The sequence below is a fragment of the Pteronotus mesoamericanus genome, unplaced genomic scaffold (assembly GCF_021234165.1).
Source record: "Pteronotus mesoamericanus isolate MK-2021 breed Mesoamerican mustached bat unplaced genomic scaffold, CSHL_Meso_final contig_182, whole genome shotgun sequence".
Lineage (NCBI taxonomy): Eukaryota > Metazoa > Chordata > Mammalia > Chiroptera > Mormoopidae > Pteronotus > Pteronotus mesoamericanus.
In genome coordinates this window covers 3,692,781-3,715,612 of record NW_026555078.1, presented here as the reverse complement: position 1 = coordinate 3,715,612, position 22,832 = coordinate 3,692,781, and the positions used below count along the sequence as shown (strand labels likewise).

General features: G+C 37.0%; 1 protein-coding gene across 4 annotated transcripts in view; it reads left to right on the top strand.

Moving 5' to 3' along the window:
• PPP4R4 (protein phosphatase 4 regulatory subunit 4) overlaps positions 1-22,832 on the top strand; it is a 77,704-nt gene that overhangs the window by 42,823 nt on the left and 12,049 nt on the right. For all 4 annotated transcript variants that reach the window (XM_054567088.1, XM_054567089.1, XM_054567090.1 and 1 more), the window contains 12 exons: positions 350-456; positions 1,508-1,615; positions 3,946-4,067; positions 6,805-6,927; positions 7,959-8,128; positions 8,465-8,584; positions 10,791-10,868; positions 11,740-11,823; positions 12,415-12,597; positions 15,078-15,183; positions 16,846-16,993; positions 20,779-20,923. In XM_054567088.1, coding sequence (XP_054423063.1) covers positions 350-456; positions 1,508-1,615; positions 3,946-4,067; positions 6,805-6,927; positions 7,959-8,128; positions 8,465-8,584; positions 10,791-10,868; positions 11,740-11,823; positions 12,415-12,597; positions 15,078-15,183; positions 16,846-16,993; positions 20,779-20,923 — 1,494 coding nt within the window. The remainder of the gene's footprint in view (positions 1-349; positions 457-1,507; positions 1,616-3,945; positions 4,068-6,804; positions 6,928-7,958; positions 8,129-8,464; positions 8,585-10,790; positions 10,869-11,739; positions 11,824-12,414; positions 12,598-15,077; positions 15,184-16,845; positions 16,994-20,778; positions 20,924-22,832) is intronic.

The window sequence follows — 22,832 nt, the reverse complement described above, 5'->3', positions numbered from 1 at the left end:
GGTAACTGGCAATTAATTTGCTTTTTTTCTTTTGAAAATGTGTATTTCACAGCTATACTTTATGTCCTTACAGATCATTGCAGAATTCACCATAAGCTTTTATTCAGTCTTTTTTGTGCATAATTGTTTTTAATTACACAATTTATTGTCATCTTTACCATATATATATATAATAAACAAGAAGACAATCAAGGTGATCCAGGTTGTGAACAACCGTGCACCTCCGATTGTAATTCAGATTCTTTAAAAACATTTAGAACATTAAAATACTCTTTGAAGAAAATCGCTGATAGTAGTGTCAAGAATATATCAAACTCTGTGAATCTGTTCTCTAAATCTTTCTCTTCAGATTTTGAATCCACTTGTTTCCAAGGCACAACTCTCCCAAACAGTCCAGTCTCGTTTAGTTAGTTGTAAAATTTTAGGAAAATTGACCAACAAATTTGATGCCCATACGTGAGTATTTGTATTAACTTTTTGTCTACTTTATTAAATTAAATTGATTTAACTGAATGACTAACAATTACATTAGATTTGTATTATTTTAAACTGCCTACAAATTTAGCTATTTTAACTTTATAGAGTTCTCAGAAGTCTACTTATATTCAAATGTATTTCTTCTTGATCTCATAGCTTTTCAAAATCAATAAGGTTAACTTTTCTTCTAATTACCCTCTCAATCTCTCCTGTCACATACCCAGTGTAGTTTTGAGGATAAATTGGCATTATTGTATAGACTTTAAAACTTGGTAAATATGACATAAAGAGATTTTTCTTTTTTTTCCCATTATTGTTATGAATTCATTATTTTGAGCAATGCATATTATTTTGAGGTTTCATAGAGAACGTTTATAATTTGTATGCTATTCTCTGCCTAAATGATAAATCCAAATGGGAAGGTAGAATGGTGTATAATTATGACACAAGATTAAAATGTAAAACTGAAGAATATTTTGGTTGATGGTTGCTAAAATCAGACAGTCTACCTGCCTACAGCCTTTTATCTTACTTAGCTAAATGTTTAGCTAACTGCCAATCCAAAAGTAACCATTATTTTATTTAAAAAATTTTTTTAAAGATTTTATTTATTTATTTCTAGAGAGGGATGAAAGGGGGGATAAAGAGAGGGAGAGAAACGTCAGTGTGTGAGAGAGACATTGATCAGTTGCCTCTGGCAATGCCCCCAGCCAGGGACCAGTCCTGCAACCCAGGCGTGTGCCCTGACTGGGAATCGAACTGATGACCTTTCAGTTTGCACGCAGGTGCTCAATCCACTGAGCCACACCAGCCCGGGCTAAAATGAACCATTATTTAAGAAACAGTCATATACATATTTACAAGTAGCTGATCCTAAATAACCACTCATGTAAAAATATGCTGGAAACTATAAAGCTTAATATGAAGTATAATTGTTAATATTAGGCTATGCTTTTGATAATAATTGTTTGACAGTATTAATTATTTTGAAACACTCATTCATTTGCTTGTTCCTTTCCTTCCTTCTAAGCATTAAGAGAGAAATACTTCCCTTGGTAAAATCACTCTGTCAAGATGTAGAATATGAAGTTCGATCTTGTATGTGTCGGCAATTAGAAAATATAGCTCAAGGCATTGGGTAAGTATGCTTTCAATTTCTTATGTCATATTGTTATTTCTGGATAGTCAAACATGCATATTCTGTTCCTGTATCCCATGGAAACATACTATTAAAAGGGTAAACTTTATATTACCTTTAAGAATGACTATAACAAACACCTCCTGATCTGTCTGTATTCAAAGAAATGAAAGTGAACATGCTTATCAATGTGGTAGGCATTCAGTCAGTGTTATTTCTTTCCTTCTTACCTAAGTCACTTAGTTATCATTCCAAATGCTTGAATCTAGGAAGGGAAAATGTCCCAATATAAACTATGCCTGTGCTTGTACTTATGAATAATCACTTCCCTAATTTTGATTTCAGAACCAACTTTTTACAATAGGTCTTCTAAGTCTAGGTTGACCCTGGATCATTGTGGGCCATAATTTATTCAGTCTTGCCCAGATCTATGCATTTTAACCAGGATCAAAACCTATTAAGAGAATATACTTTTTTTATTCATTCTGTTTTTTTGTCACCTGATATCTTGCCACTGTTAAAATTGGACAGGTCATTGTGTGTTCAAATTAGTGTTCTGAAAATTAATTTAGGATTATTGCTTAAAGATTAATTTATAAAAGCAAAATTAGAAAGAGTCTACTTAACTTACATAGAGTGCTTAGAGTAGTGTCTAACACCTCATAAACAGTAGCTAAGTGTTTACTACTATTATTATTTCATAAATTTTTGTATAGACAACTAATTTCTTACTTATCTCTAAAACTGGAATAATTTAGGCAAAAAAACAAGTAAAAATTTTATATATTTTGCAGAACTCAGAAAGACTAAGTTTATGCCTCTCCAGAAGTACATGAAAATGTTTCCTACGCCTTTACCAACAATGCAGATTTATCATTAACTTTTCCAATTTCACTGACAAAAGTAGCATTTTATCACTGTTTTTGCAAATACAGTGTTTGGTAGCTGTCTGTCTACTTGACTGTCTCTCTTTCTGAACTCAAAGCACCTGGAAGACAGGATGGCATCTTTTTTATTGTTAACTCGCCCATACGTAATCCAGTGCTTATGTAAGGCCATTGTTCATATATATTCAGTAAGTGAATCTATTTCTCTGACAGCTAAGGAGGTTGAAAAATGAGGTTGAATACATGGGTATTAGCCTCTTGTATTTCTTCTTTGTGAAGAAGATGGTCATTTTCTTTGCCCCTTTGTCACAGTATGAAAGTTTAGGGGAAATAAGGCATCATGGCAGACCTACACAGATAGGATGCAAATATTCCCCTCTTTCTTTACTTCCTCTTAGCAAACCGGATTATAGCTGAGTGATTTTTTTCAGAAAGTAGTGTATTTATGAGACTATCTTTCTCTTGCCTTCACGTGTAAATTCCACCCTGGCTGGGGCAGAATTCTAGGTTATAATCCTTTCTACTAAAAACCCGTCTGTCATTTAAGTATATGCCACAGAAATCTGAGGACATCCTGATCCTCTTGCCTTTGCGGAGGTCCAGCTACTATCTAACCCTCCAAAGATGTCGTAAGGGCGTAAGGTACAGGGTCAGGGACAGCCCGGTGAATGACATAGGCAAGCCTGCGCCGGAGGCCAGCCAGGGATTCTGGGGCCTGGCAGAGTGAGTGATACAAGTCCACCCAGCGGGTAGCAGGGGGATCGTTGTCATCTGGGGGTTAACTGTCTGCTGCAGTTTCAATACTGATGAGGATGATCCTGAGCTCTATGGGGGCCAAGGCAGAATAGCAGCAGCATTTTGAGGAACCTTCTCATTTGTTTCTGCCTTTTCCATCAGCCCCTTCTAAACAGCCTGAAGAAATGCTGGGGACCCAGTCGTCTCCATCTCTTTTCCCGAGATGGAGGCGCCTCCAGTGTTCTTACCAGCTCTCTCCTCCATGGTTCCCCTTTATCAGTGGCCTTCCAGTCTGGTGAAGGACAAAAGGCTGGACCTAGGACAAGAACCAGCCAACAGCCCCATCCTATCTAAATTCCGCAGCCTGCCCCAGCAAAGGCAGTCATGGGTCTGCTTTGCTGGAGTTGCTTAAAATGCAAAACTATATTATAATTTCTAGTTTAATATAAACCAGTTCTAAGACCTCTGTAGGTAATAATATTGTGTTGGGGGAACTAAAATTGATTTAAATAATTTTTCATTTACTATTAATATTTCTTATGTTTATATCAAGCTTTCCCAACTAGACTGCAGGTTTCTGGAAAGCAGGAGCCATATCTTTATGATTTTTTCTATTTTCTATAGTATTTAACACAGTGACTTGTTTTAGTAAGCTCTTGCTACAACTTCATTGATTTGATTTATTTTCTTCCATTGCTTATTGTGCAGGACAGACCTTACAAAAAGCGTGGTGCTCCCTGAATTAATAGAACTCTCTAGGGATGAAGGCTGCAGTGTGCGTCTTGCAGCGTTTGAAACTTTGGTTAACCTGCTTGACGTATTTGATACAGGTAAATCTTCACATGGACACATCCTTGCTTCCGAGGGCAGTGTTTTCCCCTATGTTTTGTATCACTAATAAAGAGTAAAGGTAGATACCGGGCAGAATTTCTTAAGCTTTGTGATGAGTGTTAGACGCCCCTTCCTGCCTCTCTTGATTGTCCTTCTCTCTGCTGCCACTTTCGACCTCACAAGACCCGCTGTTGCTCCCTCTCCGCACCTCTCCTTTCTCTCATCACAATTTAACTGACTTGTGTGGAGGTCTAGAAGTTTAGCTCGGTCATTCGTCTTCCACTTGCTCAGCTAACTGACCCTAAGAAAGGTCTTGATTGAAGGAATATATAAATTACTTTTCTCTCTTTAATATTTTAATGCTAGAAATCTCGGGGGCCCACAGGAAGAGACATCTGGGATGGGGTATTTAAGTGGGAATGGGCAGGGAGGTATTTCTTAGTGCCATGCAAATTCATCACAAAGGCAGTCAGCTTCTCTCCTGAGTGTCTGACTAGACTCTTGACTAACGCTGGACTTTAGTTTATCAGTAAAGATGAACCATATTGATAGGATGAAATTTGGAGGGTTAAGTGTCAAGTACTCAGGTGGGAAACTCTATTGTGTAATTGTGGGATTACATTAACGTGGATGACCAGAATTTTACCTGAACTATGAGAGCTTCTTAAAGATTATTGCAATGTGGACAGTAATTATGCCGGAGTGTTAGGGAATAATCACGTGGGCCATTCCATGAGCCCGAGGCATCGCGCCCGCAGTGCACGACGGATGACTGGATGAGTGAGTCGCCCTGTCCCAATGATGGGGTGCGCCCAGGCAGCCAGGCTGCCCACCTGGTGTCATCTTTGACCTCTTCCCCTTCTCTGCCCTGCCCTTGGTTATCTGCAGTTTGGGCCTAACCTGTGTCCCTGGCTTTATTTCCTCCCATTCTTTCTCAGTCCTTGGTGTCTGATGCCGCAGCTCCACTTGCTCTTACCTTGACACCCCAAATTCTCCCACACCTTCAGCCTTTCCACATACTCTTTCCTTCCCTACTTTTTCCCCCTTCCCTCTATTTTCCTCCTTCCTCAGGGCCCAGTTCTAATATACTTTCCTCTCTGACATCTTTCTAAACCCTTTGCACCAGCATTGGCAAATGATGGCCTATAGGTCAATCCCGCTGCTGCCTGGTTTGGTAAATGAGGTTTAATAGAAGAGCCGTGTCCTCTTGTTTATGTGTTGTCTATAGCCGTTTTTTGGTTACAGTGACAGAGTTGAGTAGTTTTGACAGATAAACTGCAAAACCTAGAAAGTTTACAAAGAGTTTACAGAACCCTGTATTATACCAACTGTGAAAACTAATCACATTGTTTTACGGTATTTTTTGTTTTTGGCTTCTTTGCTGCTCTGAGTTTCTCAAGTTCAGAGGTCATTTATGATTCATCTTTCTACTTAATATAATGTTTGTTCCATAAGAAATGCAGTAAATGTTGAAAGAATGCCATTTAGTTAAAACAGATGTGGTTCTAAAATGTCATTATAATAACAGTAATAACAGTAATATTAATAGTCAATTACAGCACTTTACTTAGATTGTCATCCCTTAATAAAATAGTGATTCACTTCTGAAAGCTGAAGAGAACTGGGAAATTGAGAGAGTATTTAGAGTCAAGACAAATATTACTAATGTATCAGAAACTTCTGATTTATGCAGATATACTAAAAACATTGATTAAAGGGTTATCTAAGAAGTAAAAGTGAAGAAATTCACTGTAGAGAACATATTATAAACTAACTTAATTTCAATTAAAAAGCTGTAGAATAGTAGGAGATGGATGCAAGAGAGAGTAAGAAAAGTTTTCTCTGCCTGTTTCTCATCTATTGGCATTAGTGGCGTTAGATTTCTTTTAGTTATTCAGACTTGAAACCTCAATCATCGTAGTTCTTTTTTTGTTCTTTTAAAAATATTTTCACTTGACACTCTTACAGTTTTCCCTCATTCCCCCCCCGCCCTTTTTCCCCCTCCACCAAGCCCCTGCCCCCGTTCCTCCCTTGGCCTTCACCACATCGTTGTGTGTGTCCATGGGCTGTGCATATATGCATGTATGCTCTTTGGCTAATCTCTTCCAGTCTCGGTCCTCCCGCCTCCCCCTGACATCTGCCAGTCTGTTTTCCTGTATCCATGCCTCTGGTTTTATTTCATTTGTCGGTTTATTTTGTTCATTAGATTCCACATATGAGTGAGATCATATGATACTTGTCTTTCTCTGACTGGCTTATTTCGCTTAGCATAATACTCTCCAGGCCCATCCATGCTGTTGCAAAGGGTAAGGGTCCCTGCTTTTTCATAACTGCATAGAATTCCATTGTGTGAATGCACCACAGCTTTTTTATCCACTCATCTACTGATGAACACTTGGGCTGTTTCTATACCTTGGCAATTGTAAATAGCACTGATATGAACATAGGGGTACATATATTCTTTTTAATTTATAACCACTTTATATATTATTACCTATGACCCACAATATAAAGCCCAACCCCCTCAGGCTGGTATTAAAATTTTTGATAATTTCAGCTTTCTTCTGACTCCTTCTTCCCTAGACACCTACATTATCATTGTTTTCAGGCACTTCCTATTACTATGTGGCTAACATTGTAATAGTTCTTTCTGGAATTTGCGTATCTGTATTAATTTCCAGGTGCGTAGGGTGGACAATGGATCTAAAATGTGTTTTATTTTGTTTTGTTTTCCAGATGACAGAAGTCAAACTATACTTCCCTTAGTGAAATCGTTTTGTGAAAAATCTTTCAAAGCTGATGAATCAATTCTTATTTCCTTATCTTTCCACTTAGGAAAACTATGCCATGGACTCTACGGTATGATATATTATAAGAATTTCAAGGTGATAGATAATTTTTTCCTTTTTTTCTACCTTAGTCACTAAACTTCAGCTATTCAGTTATAAAACCTATCCTGTAAGTGTGTAAAATCTCAAGAGATCTTAGAATTTTGGTAGGGTAATTTAGATCAACATTTAGAGATGACTTTTTCACTAATAGAAGCTATTTGAAAGAACAGTAACAGAGTGGAGTAGGGATAACCCTTTACATTTCTGAATATTTCATGTGTTAGTTGGTATATGATAAAAGCAGCTCAGGTATATTAACTATTGATTGGTACAGAGTAAGTATATCCTTATCGATCATTTGTTGAATAATTAACATTAACAGATGATATGAGAAGTTCTGCTTAGAATGTAGAATAACTCCCCTAACTCTTGGCATTTTAATATATTACTCAGTTCTTAGCCTACTCTAATAATACAAGCTTCAATTAAGTTATAACCTTCTAGCAAAGTAAAATATTTTTATGTGGATTGTAGACTTTTAATGGGTGATTGAAAAATATATTGGAACTCATAATGAGTTCCTAGCTCCCTATGGTAGCTAATGAATATGGAACCAGCCTATTGATCAAAAATATTTTGAGTTTACTTTGCTTTCTTTCAGATTCAATTGTTAAGCTCCCCTGGGACACATATCCATGTCTTTTCTGCCAGCAATTTAGAATATTTACCATAAGTAAATAGCAATAATGGCCATGCTATTGTTATAGTGACTTGTTAGGTCTACAGTGTGATATGTGCTGCAGAAATTAATGCAAGTGCAATTCCTGCATTGCATAGTTTATACTATTAAAATATTATTAATATTAGCATAAGGTGAAACAGTAGAATCTTTAGATTTCTTCATAATGGTCACTCTTTCCTCCTTGTTGCTGTTATTCATGATCTCTAACCATTTATTTAAATATTTGGTTCTAATTATGTTTTTATTGTACTCTGCTTATTTTTTTTTAATTTTTGTTTTCAATTAAAATGTTGAACAAATGTTTTAAATTTTTCTAGGGATTTTTACTCCAGATCAACACTTGAGATTTTTGGAGTTTTATAAGAAACTTTGTACATTAGGATTGCAACAAGAAAATGGACACAATGAAAACCAGATTCCACCCCAAATCCTAGAGCAGGAGAAGAAGTATATTTCAGTACGGAAGAACTGCGCTTATAACTTTCCGGTAATAAATTATATATTTGTATTGATTAAACATTTTGATTATTACTTAAAATTATGTGAATAGATAGTATTAAAAATATTGCCATATTTGACATTTGTTTTTTAGCATTATGCCTGGAATACACAGTAGGTACCTAGTAAATACTGATGTAATTTATGTTGACTTCCAAGTATAAATTAGAATTACATATATACATTCGGATCTTCCAAATATGATTTCTAACTAAATTATGATTCAGAGGACGTGACTTCAAGTTAAGTGAAATGATTACAATGTTAGGTATTGACGCACGTTTTTCGCTCCTTCCCACTCACCTGTTCCTTCTCCCTCCACCAGGCCATGATTGTTTTTGTTGATCCTAAAAACTTCCACATGGAACTCTATTCTACATTCTTCTGCCTTTGTCATGACCCTGAAGTACCAGTCAGATATACAATTGCCATTTGCTTTTATGAAGTAAGTCTGAAGAAGTGATATATTTATAGTTAATTCTGTCTGTGTGTACTAGGTGATTATTTGGTATTCTGTACACTTCTATTTATAGATGTATTGTAAAACATAGGCTCTATATCTCTTCCGCATTCTAGTCCTAAGTCTTATTTTAAAATGTTCATAATTCTCCTCTTGGAATGTCTATAGAATTCATTTACATAAATATTATATTTTATCATTTATTAATCCATTCATTCAGTGTATGAGTATTTATACTAAATGCTTACTTTAAACTAATATCATGTGGATGTGGATGTTGCAGATTTGGAGATAAAATCAGTTTTTATATGCTTTATAATATTTACATTTAACTTCTTACCGAAACTTAAGAACTTGAGAACAAGGGGAAAATTGAGAGACTAATTATTTAAATTTATTGTTTTTACTGCAAATGTATCATGTTTTGTGAGTATAACTTTTACATTCAGCTGTTACAACAAATCTCCATAATGTAAGAGCAAAAGTGAATTGAAACTTTTATGATGGATTTAATTAAGTTTTTAACTATCGAGGTTGAAATTTGGGTTATGTTTCTTGAATGATTACAGTAAGTACAGGCATGCTACAGTTGTAGTAAAATGTATGAATTATAGCTTGTCAACTTCAAAGCTGTCGCATAAAAATCTCTTTGTAAGTGGCATAATAAACTATTTTCTTTCCTTGTAAGAGGTACAGTAAATATTCTCATCCTTGGTGAGAATATTTCACTCCCTTCCTTGCACTGTGTCCCTGTGTCAAAGCATTGTTAGATTACTTTTGAAAAACATTTCTTTTCTGATATAAATGAAATAAATGTTCATTGTGTAAAATCTAGAGAATATTCCCTTTAAATCATACAATTAACTTACCTTAGTTGTAAACATACCTGCAGAAATATGCTTTTGGAGGAGAAGAGAGGGCATAGGGCACTGGCCAGCTGAGTGAAATATTGTCTCTAAAGTGCACTAAGGGGGACTTAGGTGTGCTTACCATGCATGCTTGTATTTTTCTAGTGGTCTCCAGAGATGATTGCATGAGATTAGAGTCTGAGAATGCAATATTTATGCAATATGAGAGTTTCTAATTGTCTATTTTTATCTTATTCCATTAATATTTCATTTTTGTTTATGTTTTAAAATGGATGTAATATGTTAACACATAAAAATAAACATATGGAAATGTGTATACAAAAATATTTCACTGATAGGAATGGGTTTGGGAATTACTGGTGTAGTTACATGCTGGGTGGCTGGTCTCCTTATTCTCACAGTCGTGCCATGTAGGTAGGTAATAGTGACACTCTGATCTGCACTGGTGGGTTTAAATTTTCATGACAGTCTTATCGCTAGATTCTGATAATTACTTTAGTTTGTTTTAGCTTTATTCTTATTTTTATTTTGAAAATATTTTCAACAAGTCAAAAACAACCCTATAGAGCAAAGGTTTAAATTAAACCTTTATCATGAACCCGTATTTTGAAATAAAACTTTACTTAGAAGCCCAATGTATAAACATAAATAATAAATATGAAGCCCAATATGTAAAAAGAAATACATAAATAAATAAGTAAGAAGTGCAAACCGGTGTATCATCTACCATCGTGTTTGTCTGGAGGGGAAAAGAAAAAGAAAAAACCTGTTCACAAAGGAGCTGGATTAGTCTAGACTCCCTCAACTCCGCTCGTGCCAGTTGCAGCCTTTGGTGGGAAGAGCCTTCTAGGTTTTCTTGCCTGGGCGTTCGTTCTCTCTGTGCCTGCCCCTGCAGCCCTCCAGCAGAGCTTGCCTCTTCCAGACCCTCTGGACTGGCACGAAGGCTCATGGCCCGAGACAGCCTGTCAGACCCAGATGGCTGCTCTCAGACTTCCCGACCTAAACTCAGGGCTTCCATGGACTTCTCTTTGCTTGTGATATCAAAGTTAGGACCGATGAATCCATTTCTCTGCACTTCCAGTGCGATATGTGCATGGCCTCGCATTCGTCTCTATACACAATTCAGCATGCTCTGAAGCAGACGAAAAAGCTAGTTATGTATGCAATTAATTTTTCTAGAAATCTAGTTTTAAATTTATGTTTTAACCTGGTCTTTATTTTAGAAGAAGTAGTTAACAGGAGTGTATTTTCAAAAATTATTTTTATAAACTTTGTATGTCTGGTAGTCTTCAAATCTGAGAGACTTTTTTGCTGCATTTTAGGTGTCTAAACTTCTGAATTCTGGCGTCTATTTAATACATAAAGAACTAATAACATTATTACAAGACGAATCACTGGAGGTAACATCTTCTTATTCTTTGGGTTTTACTTTTATGTTAAATCTGAGTACACCAATCCTCCTCGCCCCCCACCCTTCTTGGGAACCACATGACCCCTTTCAACTCACCAGCCCCAGAAGCTTTAAGTTAGCGTGCCACTGCATCATAGGCTGAGGTTGGAAAGGTCTTTTTAAAAGATTAGGTTTAAAAATATGTTTAGTTTTAAAGTTTATTTGTATATTTGTTTGTTCAGGGATTTTGGAAATGCCAAAAAGTAGACTTTTAAAAGGAGTGTGAGTGCCTTTAGTTCCAATCACTGTTATTATATTTTTATATTTTTTCATTTTCTATTTTTCTGTATAAAGATTTTTATTTTACACAATTGTAAGCATATATCACATTTTATGTCCTTTTTTTTCTCTTAGCATTGTTTGGGGAGTATACTTGTGAAGGCTTTGAAATACTTAATTTTGGTGTTATAGTTAGTATATTCTAGTCATAAATGACTACTAGTTTGCTGAAGTGCAGCTCATCAACACTTAGACAGCACTGGGGGTGTTGTCTGACTTAAGCTCTGTTTTTCAGAAGAGTTTGGGCATGTTGGTTGTGTAGAAGAGAAGAAGCTATCTCAGATCTAGACTATTTGAACAATATCAAGAGGCAGATACACTGATCTCTTTTGATAGTTTGATAATGATAGTTACTTTGATCAGCACAGCTGATCATGTTTCTAAGACCCTCCAGCAAGGAGATGTAAGGAAACAAAAGCCTCTGAAATGTTGTTTGGTAAATAACACTATTTCTGTGTAGGAGCTGATGTGTGAAGTTAACTAATATAAGATTAAAAAAAAATTGTAATTGCCATAGGAGTAATCAATATCTCTATTAAAAGGTACTAGATGCTCTTATAGATCATCTTCCAGAAATCCTGGAACTTATGTCTGCTGGTGGAGAAAGCAATATTCAAGAAAATAAGGTAAATCCCAAATATCAAAAAGTTTCTGAACATTGTAAAGTATTAGCTTTCCTCTACAGAGTGGCTGTGAGGAACCAATGAAGAGACCAATGGGAAACATTTGAAATAATGTTTGACACAGTAGGTACTCAGTAAATGTCTGTTGGAGTTTGAACAGCTTGAATTTCCTCTACAGCTCTTTTTCTACCATGACTCTTATTTATTGTCCTTGGAATATACATTCACATTTTCAGTTTTATTCATGTTAATTATTATTCCAAGAATAACAACTGGTGAGGACAAAAGGGTAGGAATTTAGAAGGTCAAAGTTTGCTGACCGTGAAATAGAATAAAATTACTTTAATTAGAAGGGTTATGAGAGTCCCAGTCTCCATTTCAAGATTTTGTTTCCAGTAATTAATAAATTTTACTTATAGACCTTTTTAAAGTATTTGATTTAATCACATTATTATCTGTGACAACTGAGATACCCCCAAGTCCTGAAATGAACGAGAGCATCCCTTTCCCCAGTGTACTGTTAGCGACTCATGTGACTGAGTGCTCCAATGGATTTATTTCTCGTCGATTCTTTCGGTGTGTTTTCTTTTTCAGTTGTCCTCTCTGCCTGACCTGGTTCCAGCACTCACAGCTGCTGAACAGCGGGCCGCAGCCTCTTTAAAATGGAGGACCCATGAGAAGCTGCTACAGAAATATGCCTGCCTGCCACACATCATATCAAGCGATCAGATTTATTATCGTTTCTTACAAAGAATGTTCACAATCATGATGACAAACGTGAGCGCAAAGCCTTTTATCTCATTCTTTGGAGTGCACACTTGAGTTTGGAACGACTACCATATTTTTTATATTCTTGAAGTAGTACAAGCTCAGTTCATTCCATTCTTCCCAGAAGGATGGTTTCTCCCCAGGTCCCTGAGGAGGGAACTCAGGCTCCCCTTTGCTTCTCCACTAGTTTGCCCTTTGAGCATCCTCTGCCCAGCGGAAGGGAGGAGTGAACAAACAGGTGGCGGTGTCCTTACCTTGTGTTTACATACCGCCAGGGACCGGGCGATAGACTCGCCTCAGACTGGGCACAGGCCTCCTCGAGGGGCGGGCTGGCAGCAGCTCGTGCTGGGCCGCCGAGTGTGCCTCCTGCCCCGCGGCGCGCCGTGGCCCGGGCCTGCTCCGGCTCTGCGTTCTGCCAGGCCGTCCCTCCGTCCCTGAATGTGAGTTCAGTCACGTCCTAAAAATAGTACCTGAAGAGTGGCTCTGTAACAGGTAAAATTTACACTAAAAACATGGCTGCCCTGCTGGGGATAACTTTAAAATCAGAATCAAAAGTGGTGAGGGGAGGCTGGGAAGAGTTGCCCCGACTTCCCCGCAGAGTAAGTCGTCTGCCTTCGGCACAAAAATGCCCAGAGAGGACTATTTAACCCACCGCTCGCTGCACATTTCATATGATGTCTTACATTAGTTTTTTGAAGTACAACCATTTCCACATAATGTGTACATTTTAGAAACTTTTTAAAAAGTACTTTAAATTCCCATTGATCTCGATAAAAGGGAGAGAATGAAGTCTAGGAGCCATTGCAAAAACCGAAATTTGTTTTAGTTTTGAATATTAAAAAGACATGATTAATTCTTAATTCTTTCCCCCTATCGATTTTCAGAGGTAGGAATTGGTGCAGAAGTCACTTTTTGTGGTGACACGTGTATTTTATTTTTGGTTTTGTCTCTCTTTTAGACTCATTTTTTATAGTAAATGATATTTTAATCAACTGCAGCCATTCTTTGTGCACTCAGGGTGTCCCGACACCGTCAAGCTGACTTCTGTGTGCTTTTGATATGATTGCATTTATCTTTGATTTGTGGCCCAAAAGATAATTTAAATTTTATAACATCCTATATACTATAAGGTACAAAATATATGTATTTCCGTAAGACTAGTATATATTTGAAATTCTATTAGTATACACAAAAATGAAAGAATAGGACACCATGTTTTTATTTAGTTCTTTTATCCAACATGCTTTTTTTTAATTCCACTGGTATTTCTGTTTATGTATATTTCTTAAATTTCCTGTGCTTATTTGTAGAGCACATTTTCTTTTTACATTCAGTACATTAAAAACATCACACAGAATAGTACCCCATACAATTGAAACAGCTCGTATAAAATATGAGACGAGGTAGCAGGCAATATTATCTCAGCAATGTAAAGTTTTATTCTACTTGAGTTTCAAAGTTCCCCACTATACTAATCTGAATCTTCAAGAATTGAGTATTATAATATTTATATGTAAGTCAAGATGGTGAGCCCTGGTTGGTGTGGCTCAGTGGATTGAGCAGTGGCCTGCGAACTGAAAGGTCACCAGTTCAATTCCCCATCAGGACACATGCCTGAGTTGTGGGCCAGGCCCCCAGCTGGTGGTGTGCAAGAGGCAACCTATCGGTGTGTCTATCACACACCGATGTTTCTCTCCCTCTCTTTCTCCCTTCCTCTCTATAAAAAATAAATAAATAAAACCTCTAAAAAGATGATGGTGAACATGAACTTATACTGGACATAATAGTATATCTGGTTAAGAATTCTTCTCTATTAAATACCTTGAATCCAAACCCAGTAGAGATGGATGGTTGAACTCATTTGGAATTAAGGTTGTTCCCAGTGGCATGACAGAAATTCAGAGGACAACAGCGTTTCGAACACTGTAAGAGTGATAGGGTGTCCTTTGATTCTAAGCTTATTTGTGTCATGGACCAGGAACCTCAGTGAATGACATTGAGGTGGAAGAGCTAGAAGAAGCCAAAAGGATCAAGGAACACACCTGATCATGGGATCTCTAAATTTATATTTTAGAAGTGGCATCTTTTTGGTGATGTGTCCGATGCAGGGAACGATCTAGCAAAAGTTTGTTGAATAAATAAATGACAAGGTCCAGAGAATGGCTGAGAGAATGGGTGGCTGAGATGTATTTGAGAAGACTGTCATTTAACATGAAGTGACAAGGAGATGACAGTTACATATGAATCAAATCTAGATGATTTGGAAATGGCTGTGCCAAATGCAAATAACTCAGTAATGTGATGTATTAGTTGATTTGCCTGAATTATATTAACATTAAATTATGAAGACACTTCCAGAGGGACGGAAGCCCAGTGATGTGAGAAGCAGATACCAAGTTTACTCAATAACTTAAAATTGATTTGTGGGGCCAAATTATTGAGAATATATACTAACTGACTAGTTTAATTGTCTTTCTTCTTTCTTTAAGAATGTCTTACCTGTCCAAAAGGCAGCTTCACGGACTCTATGCATTTTTCTACGTTATAATCGTAAACAAGAACAGAGACATGAGGTCATTCAAAAATTGATTGAACGTAAGTAATTATTATCTCTTACTTTGAAACAAATAAACAAACTGATTGGCCTTAGTTATATTATTTGCCATGAGTCATTAGGCTGATGGTGGGAAACACATAGAAAGTGTTTGTATTTGCATTTCACAGGCTAACGTTTTGGTTTGTTTTAGGAACCTCGATGACAGGAGCAGATCTGGGATGGGTGAAAGTAATGATTGCTCTGGGCCTTTTATTTATTTTTTTTGGTGAATTTCTACTCTTGAGAAATTAAAATATGTATATCTCTGTTGAAAGCCTAGTTTCTCTTCTAATGAAATAGAATTTGGAACTAAAATATAAGCAGAATATCCATGAATCTAAACATTTATTTTATGTTTCTATTTTAAATATTAACAGTGAGTTGTTTTTTTTTCTTGAATAGAGTTGATAATACACATAAATGTGAATCTGGTGAGCCTAGGTAGTTTATAATGTCTTTTTTTTTTTTTAATGCTCAACAGAGGGTATGTTTTTATGGCTTTGAGAGAGAGAGAGAGAGAGAGTGAGAGAGAGAGAGAGAGAGAGACATTGGCCAGTTACCCCCTGGGAATCGAACCTGCAACCTTTTGGTGCATGGGATGATGTTCCAACCAATTGAGCCAACCAGCCAGGGCTATAATATCTTAATGTCTTTAAAAAAATTAAGTTAATTAACAAATGCAAATTTATTTTAATTTGTTAAGGGCCAAAATCAAGACAAAAACTTTTAGTGAAAGTGTTAATTCTAAAGATAGTGGCCTACAGCCATATCTACTTGCTTTGACCATAATGTCTTAAAGCTTATATTAAACTGTTATCTAACAGAGGTTGGTAATGGATTTTCTGGTTAATGGAGTTTACCAGTTTAAGTATGGATTGCTGCTTTTCAAATAAATTAGAGTATGTAAAATTTTATTTAAGAAAAATTTATTTAATGTACTTTAGTCTTTCTTTTTTAGTCTTTTTAAGTTAAATTTTTATTTTTCAGTGGTAAGACCTTACATTTAAAATGTTTTGTTTTGAGAGAAGATTCTATTTGGTTTTAAATAGTAAGAATCTTGCTTTGGAACATTTATATAATAAGGGAGAAAATTATCCTTTTAATTCAATCTAAATTATTTTAATAACACTGTATTAACAGATGACTTTATCCACTTCAAGGCATTTTTAAAGGAAACAAGAGGAAGAAAATAGTTAATTTGATTGCCAAAAGATTTTGAAGTTATACGTGTACACAGCTGCATTTGAATTCTAGCTCTGTACTTACCTGCTCTGTGACTTTAATGTCTCTGAATCTCAGTATCCTTATCTTTTAGGCAGGTAATTATGTGCTTATCCCATTGTACTGAATGAGATAATACATTTAAAGTACTTAGCACATAGTGGGTGATGAAAAGTAGGAGATAGAGTCCTTCACTGTTTACTAACTGCTAACAGGATTGAATGCAATGTTTAATAATTTTTTTCTATTTTTGAGGTATTAATTTGGGGGGGTCTACAAACCTGTGGGATACAATATGATTTTTCTCTTATTGCATACATTTGCTAAACAAGTTATGGGTATAAAGAAACTTGACATGTACTTTGTGTGTCTGATTCTGTCACACACAGCATGCAGGAAGAGTTAAACTTATGGTAACCTGTTGTTGTTGTTGCTTCCAGAACTGGGCCAAGGAAGAAGCTACTGGAACAGACTTCGGTTTTTGGATACTTGTGAATTTATTATAGAGATCTTTTCCAAATCATTTTTCTGTAAATATTTCTTTCTACCTGCTATTGAACTGACACATGATCCAGTAGCAAATGTGAGGTATGGTTATCAATCCAAAAAATTTCGAAAAATATGACATTTTACTATATCTGCTGTAATGAATATATGCAAAGTCTTTTTCTGAGTTGAAAAATCAAGTAAAAATTATATTTGCTTTGAAATTCTTAGTGGTCTTAACTGATGAGCTTCAATTGGACTTGGAAGCATGATCTTTTAACACCATCTCGAGTCTTTTATTTATAGGATTGAGAGAGCAGTAAGTCAAAGCCATACTGGCCAACCTCTCTGGCCACTTGGGCATCTAATTTATTTTCTAAGACTAAAGAAAAAATAGTTCAGAGTTGAATTAGAGAGAATCTGTCCATTTTTAGTGTCCCATTTATTCATAGAAAGAGGGCTGCTCTGAAGTCTTTTTCTTGCCTTTCCCAATGTTCAGCTGCCCTACATTTTTGAAGCCTAGTAGATGTTAATTGCAGTTGGCTAATTAACTGTTCAGTTAGATGGAGCAGGCCTGAAAATGGCTTGCTTAGAAACTGGAAAAAAAAAAAAGAATATATATATTTTGCCGTTTTTTTCCTCCCAAAATAAGCATGTCATTCCTTCTTTTTAATTGTGGTAAAAATGCATAACATAAAATTTACCAATTGAAGAGAACAGTTCAGTGGCATTTAGTAGGCACATACTATTCTCTGAGGGTTATTTGTACATTGCATAATGAGTTGAAGAGAATTTTTACCACTCAGCCGTTAGATTTCTGTGTTCTGTGCTCATGTCTCTGTTCTGAACTTGAGGACCTCAGGTCTGCAGGAGGGAGAGACACAAAGCCAGGTGGCCAAGACTTTCCTGAACAGAACTACGGAGCTCCCTGCTGAGCTTTCACATGCTCGCTGCACCTAGTTTTATGCTATGTGACACGTGTGCATCTTTTAGAACCAACTGACATGAATTGTCGGCAACATGTTACGCATTATAATACTTATTAACAAGAAGAATTGTCAAGGTAATTAATGTAGACTCATAGTGTTGCTGTTGGGAGAAAATATACTAAGCAGAATTGTCAAAAATAATGAAAAGTTCAATCTGAATTTTGTGAGCATTGCTTAAGGTGAGCAAATCTAGAGATTGGTCTTTGTTTCATGTTTTTAGTGTGAGAAAATACAGAAAGCACTGTTGCGTTGGCTTCAGTATTTTGTGTTTCTTAGCTGTGCTGTATAAATGAGAAGTGAGGTTTCCTTGACTTGAGGTTTAAAGTAAATTTAAAGAACCTGCTGATAATTCTTTAGAATTTAGCTCTTGCTAAATAAGTAGTGGATCTGAGCATATTGTTAACGTTTTGCAAATTGAAGTTGTGATTCTAGAAAAGCAGCTTTCAGTGTGATGAATGATCACTTACTAAGCAGTTGACAAAAATTATTTGAAAGGAAATGGAATCATGTCTCCTCTGGGGAGCATGACTAATAACGTAACACTGGCTCTAAGAGAAAGCACCTGCCAGTGCGCAAACCAAGTGAAGGGTAACTGAGTGTCGCTCTGTGAGTATTGGTGATGTTTTGGGGTAAGAGATCATTGTATAGCAGTTTGTCTTGGTTCTCCTGTCTAGGTGGCTGCCAGGCCCCCAAAATGGGTTGAGCAATGCCATATACTAACTGGCTTTTGGGTACAAAAGCCTCTGCTAAGGGCAGATGAAGGGAAGCCGTCACAGGCAAGGCGGGCAGGATTGTGCGCGTCATGGGGAGAAGTTCTGAAGCCGCAGCGTGAGCTGATTTACAGCTCTACGCCGGCTGTGTGTCTTGAGCAAGTTGCAAAACCTCCCTGGGTGTCTGAGGAATAAACCAGAGATATTGCACATAAAGAGTTTTGTTTCCCAGAAAGGTGTCGTCCCTAATCTCAAAATCTTTCTAAGTTTTTCGACTTATGATTCTCATAGACATAAATCGTTGCTATAGTTTGTGTAGCTTCTGCTGAATATGCGTTTTCTGGACCTGACTTGAGTTATAAAGAATGAAGTGTGCATGGATGGCTGTTTTTGTTTTTTGTTAAGTGAGTATTTAAAATTTAAATTCACTGAGTCTAGAAAATAGACTCACTGAGTCACTGAGGCTGGAAAAATATTATTGGTATTCAAAGAAGCCTTCTCCTGAGCTGTGGAAAGTGGGAAACATTCTCTTTGAGGGACTGAGACCCCTTACTTAGCTAATGCACCAGCAGGCTTGGCAGTATCCGTGGTGAGCTCTGAACGAGCTGGAGACCGTTCTAGCTGTTTACAGAGCTGAAGATTCTAAAGGAGCTTTCCTCTTTTGGTTGAATACAAAGCAAATTTTGTTGTATGAGAAGAATCCTTAAGTGAAGGCCCAGCTGACAAAGCATCCTGAAATCCACAGGCATGGGACTTAGCTGTCACAGGGTTTGGCACAAAAACAAAAATAATGACATCTGGAGAGCACTCGGGTGAATGAATGAAAATAGCAGCTATAAGAGACAACTGGCTAGCGTCCCCGTCTAAAACCAGTTCCTGCAGAGCAGTCGCGTTGGAGCTTAGCCAAGCAGAATGTTCCTCCGAAGCACCTCCTCCTAGGAAGATTTTCTGCACTTTCCTGCATTTGCTCACACCTCTTGACAGTCATCAGTCTGCTTATCGCTTCCTTATCAGCTCGATCTAGACTGTGACTGTGCCCTGGACTCTGCCCTTTTATCTCCTCTTCTTGGACTGCACCCTGTCTTAGGGATCCTGCATTTGCTGAAGATTCCTGACTCTGTACATCCAGCCAGGACATCTTCCCTGGACAGAAGGCTCATTGAGCTGACTGTCCACTTAGCATTTCTAATAGGCACCTCTGACTTAATCTGTCCCAAAGCACCCCCGCATCTCGCTCCTGAGGTCTCTCCATCTCAGCGAATAATCATTTCATCTCTCCACTTGCTCGGTCAGAACCTTAACTCCTTTTGGTCATTCCACTGCCGGTCTCTCAGCACAGGCTGCTGCTTGCAAAATACACTCAGAGTCCAACTACTTCTCACCATCTCGACTGCTACCGTCTGGTTCAGGCCACCCCCATTCTTGCCTGAATTGTTGGACGGGCCTCCCCTGTTGTTTCCTTTCCTCTGTCTTGACCACCTGCAGCCTAGTCTCAACACAACAGCCAGATGGTACTGTTAAGTCAGATCATTTCACTCCTCTGCTCAAACGCTCCATGACTTCTCGTTGCACTTAAACTAGCAGCCAGTCTCCTACTGCTGCTCAGAGAGCTTCTGCTAACCTCACCTTTGCGCTTGTCTGTCCATTGTGGCCAGCTGGCCGGTGTGGGACAGCACCTGGGTCCCCGTCCCCTACAGGGCATGAGCTCTCACTGCAGCTGCTGCCTGTAATGTCCACCTATTCATGTGGCCTAGTCCCTCTTTTTGTTTTTTTTAGGTCTTTGCTTAAATATCATCTTCTCAGTGAAGCCGTCACTGAAACCCTCTCTCCCCACCTGTTTTAAAATTGTAACTGCCCCTCCTCTGGCGTTCCCGCTCCTCTTTCCCCGGGTTATTTTCCTTCACAGCGCCTACCACTATCTAACGGGCATTTCACAGAGATCCCTCTCTGCCCCTGCCCCCATGCTAGCATGGGAGCTCCATGGCAGCTTTTATTCACCGTCGTATCTTAGCGCCCAGACTAATGAATACTTGACCATAGTAGGCATGCCATGAACATCTCTTACAGAATAAACGAACTCTCAGGCTATCTACAGCTTGAATGGTCTTTCAGTTTTATGTTACTGTTATCAGTTATTAAATTTAAGTCATAATTTACTCAAAAGTAAATAATATTTAATTTATTACAGAATGAAACTCTGCTACTTGTTGCCCAAAGTGAAATCTACTCTGAGGATCCCTGCAGATAAGCATCTACTCCAGCAGTTAGAAATGTGTGTGAGAAAACTTCTATGTCAAGAAAAAGATAAAGATGTTCTGGCTATTGTAAAAAGAGTAAGTATCATGCTTGCCACAGCATTTGCATTTCTTTCATTGATAGTCTTAATTATATCTTCATGATTTTAGCTTGATGAGATGGCACTGTGTTAAAATATTTATATCCTTGCTAGAGTAATAGGAATCAGTAATTGATTTGGTTGATGGGTGCTATAATCGGATATGGAAACACTTAGACATTAAACTTTCATTGCTAGTAATAGAAGCTCTGCAAGAGAGAGGCTGACACCTTTTAGGTGCTCAGTAAATACTGTTCAGCTAATAATGAACACTTCATTCATCAGACTTCATTTACAAGCAATTACAATCTAGGAAAACTTCATTGGTAAAATTGGGAGTCACATTTGATAGAAGCTTAGCCATGGAGGGGCCCTCAAAGTTGATTTAGTGTGTTTGACTTTAAAGAAAGTCTAGACTTAGAAATATTAAGTATCTGCTCAAGATCATATTAGTAAATGACAGGAATAAGACTAGAATATAGATCTCGTACCTTGAGTGCCTTCATCTTCCAATAATGTAACATTGTCTTATGGTTTTTGTTTTATTTTGTTTTAAGTATGTGATGTTATATGGATTGTTTGGGAATGTTGGAAAACTAAAACAATAAAAATTTGTTTATGAAGTCAAACCTTAAAATACTTTAGTCCTCAAGAACTTTTTATGCTCAGTATACCAGTATAACTAATATTTTTATAAGATTAAGTCAAATTAAAGTGGTCACTTTTATGAATCTGGATGTGAACTCCAGAACACATAGTTTTTGGAAATTTACTTGTAGTGAGGGAAATTAATGTATTTGTGTCTTTAACAACAATATTGATTTGAGAAAAAAAGAATTCTTTGTTTTTTCCCCCCAGAAATCATTACCAGATGTTGCATGAGGAACTTTTATAATGAAGTGATTTGATAACCTAGTATTAATTAGTATAATTTTATGTTACTGAAATGTGAATTCTTCTTCATCAACTGAAATAACCAGAAATACCCAGAGTCAGGACACGGATCAAAATTTTAAAAACACCCCCCTCACACACGTTTCTACCAGATATTTCTGACCTCGCATTTAATGACAGAGATTTAGCCAATGAAGTTAATATGTCAAAATAATGCACATGAGAGGATTAGTTACTTTTCTGAAAGAATTAGCTTGAGATAATATAGGCAAACCCCATAAGTAGATACAGAAATGCTGTAATTAAATTAGTGGGTTACTAACCTACAGTGGGTTACTCTGGAGCACAGCCCATATTTTAGGTACAAAGGCAATGTCTCCCATGTAGATTCTGTAGTGGAACGCTATCATACGGAGCCGCTGGTGGGGGACTCTTTGGGAGAGGCTGCTCAAAGCTTCTGGGTAAAACTGGAATTGTTGACCTAGGTCAGCTTTGTAAGATGGGAAGTAATTTTATTTAAAAGGGATATTTCATGGCATAAATTTTTAAATTTTTATAAATTTCAGCATAAAAATAAAGCTTTAAATAAATATTATGTTTGTAATGGATGGTTTTCACAAATGAATATACCGGGTCCGGCAGAAGTAAGGCCTGCTTGCATGTGGTTGGTAGGGCAATAATACGGGTGTAATAATTTATAGTTTTAATTAGAACATTTCACCTAAAATGTCATATGGTATATAACACTTTGAGTATAATATTGTTATGTTACAGAATTACATGCTTATGATTTTGTAATAAAAGAGTTTGTAATAAAAAGGGGACATTATTTGTGCCCAACCCAATATAGATGTACTTTCTTTTGGCTGTTGGAGTTACTTCTGTGGAGAAGTACTATTCTCTGTCAGAGGCCGAACCGTGGGGCAGTTGGACCACTGTTAGATTGAAATAATTTGTTTCAGACTAACATATTCTGAAAGACAAATACTAAGTGGAGAGAGAACTTTGGGAAT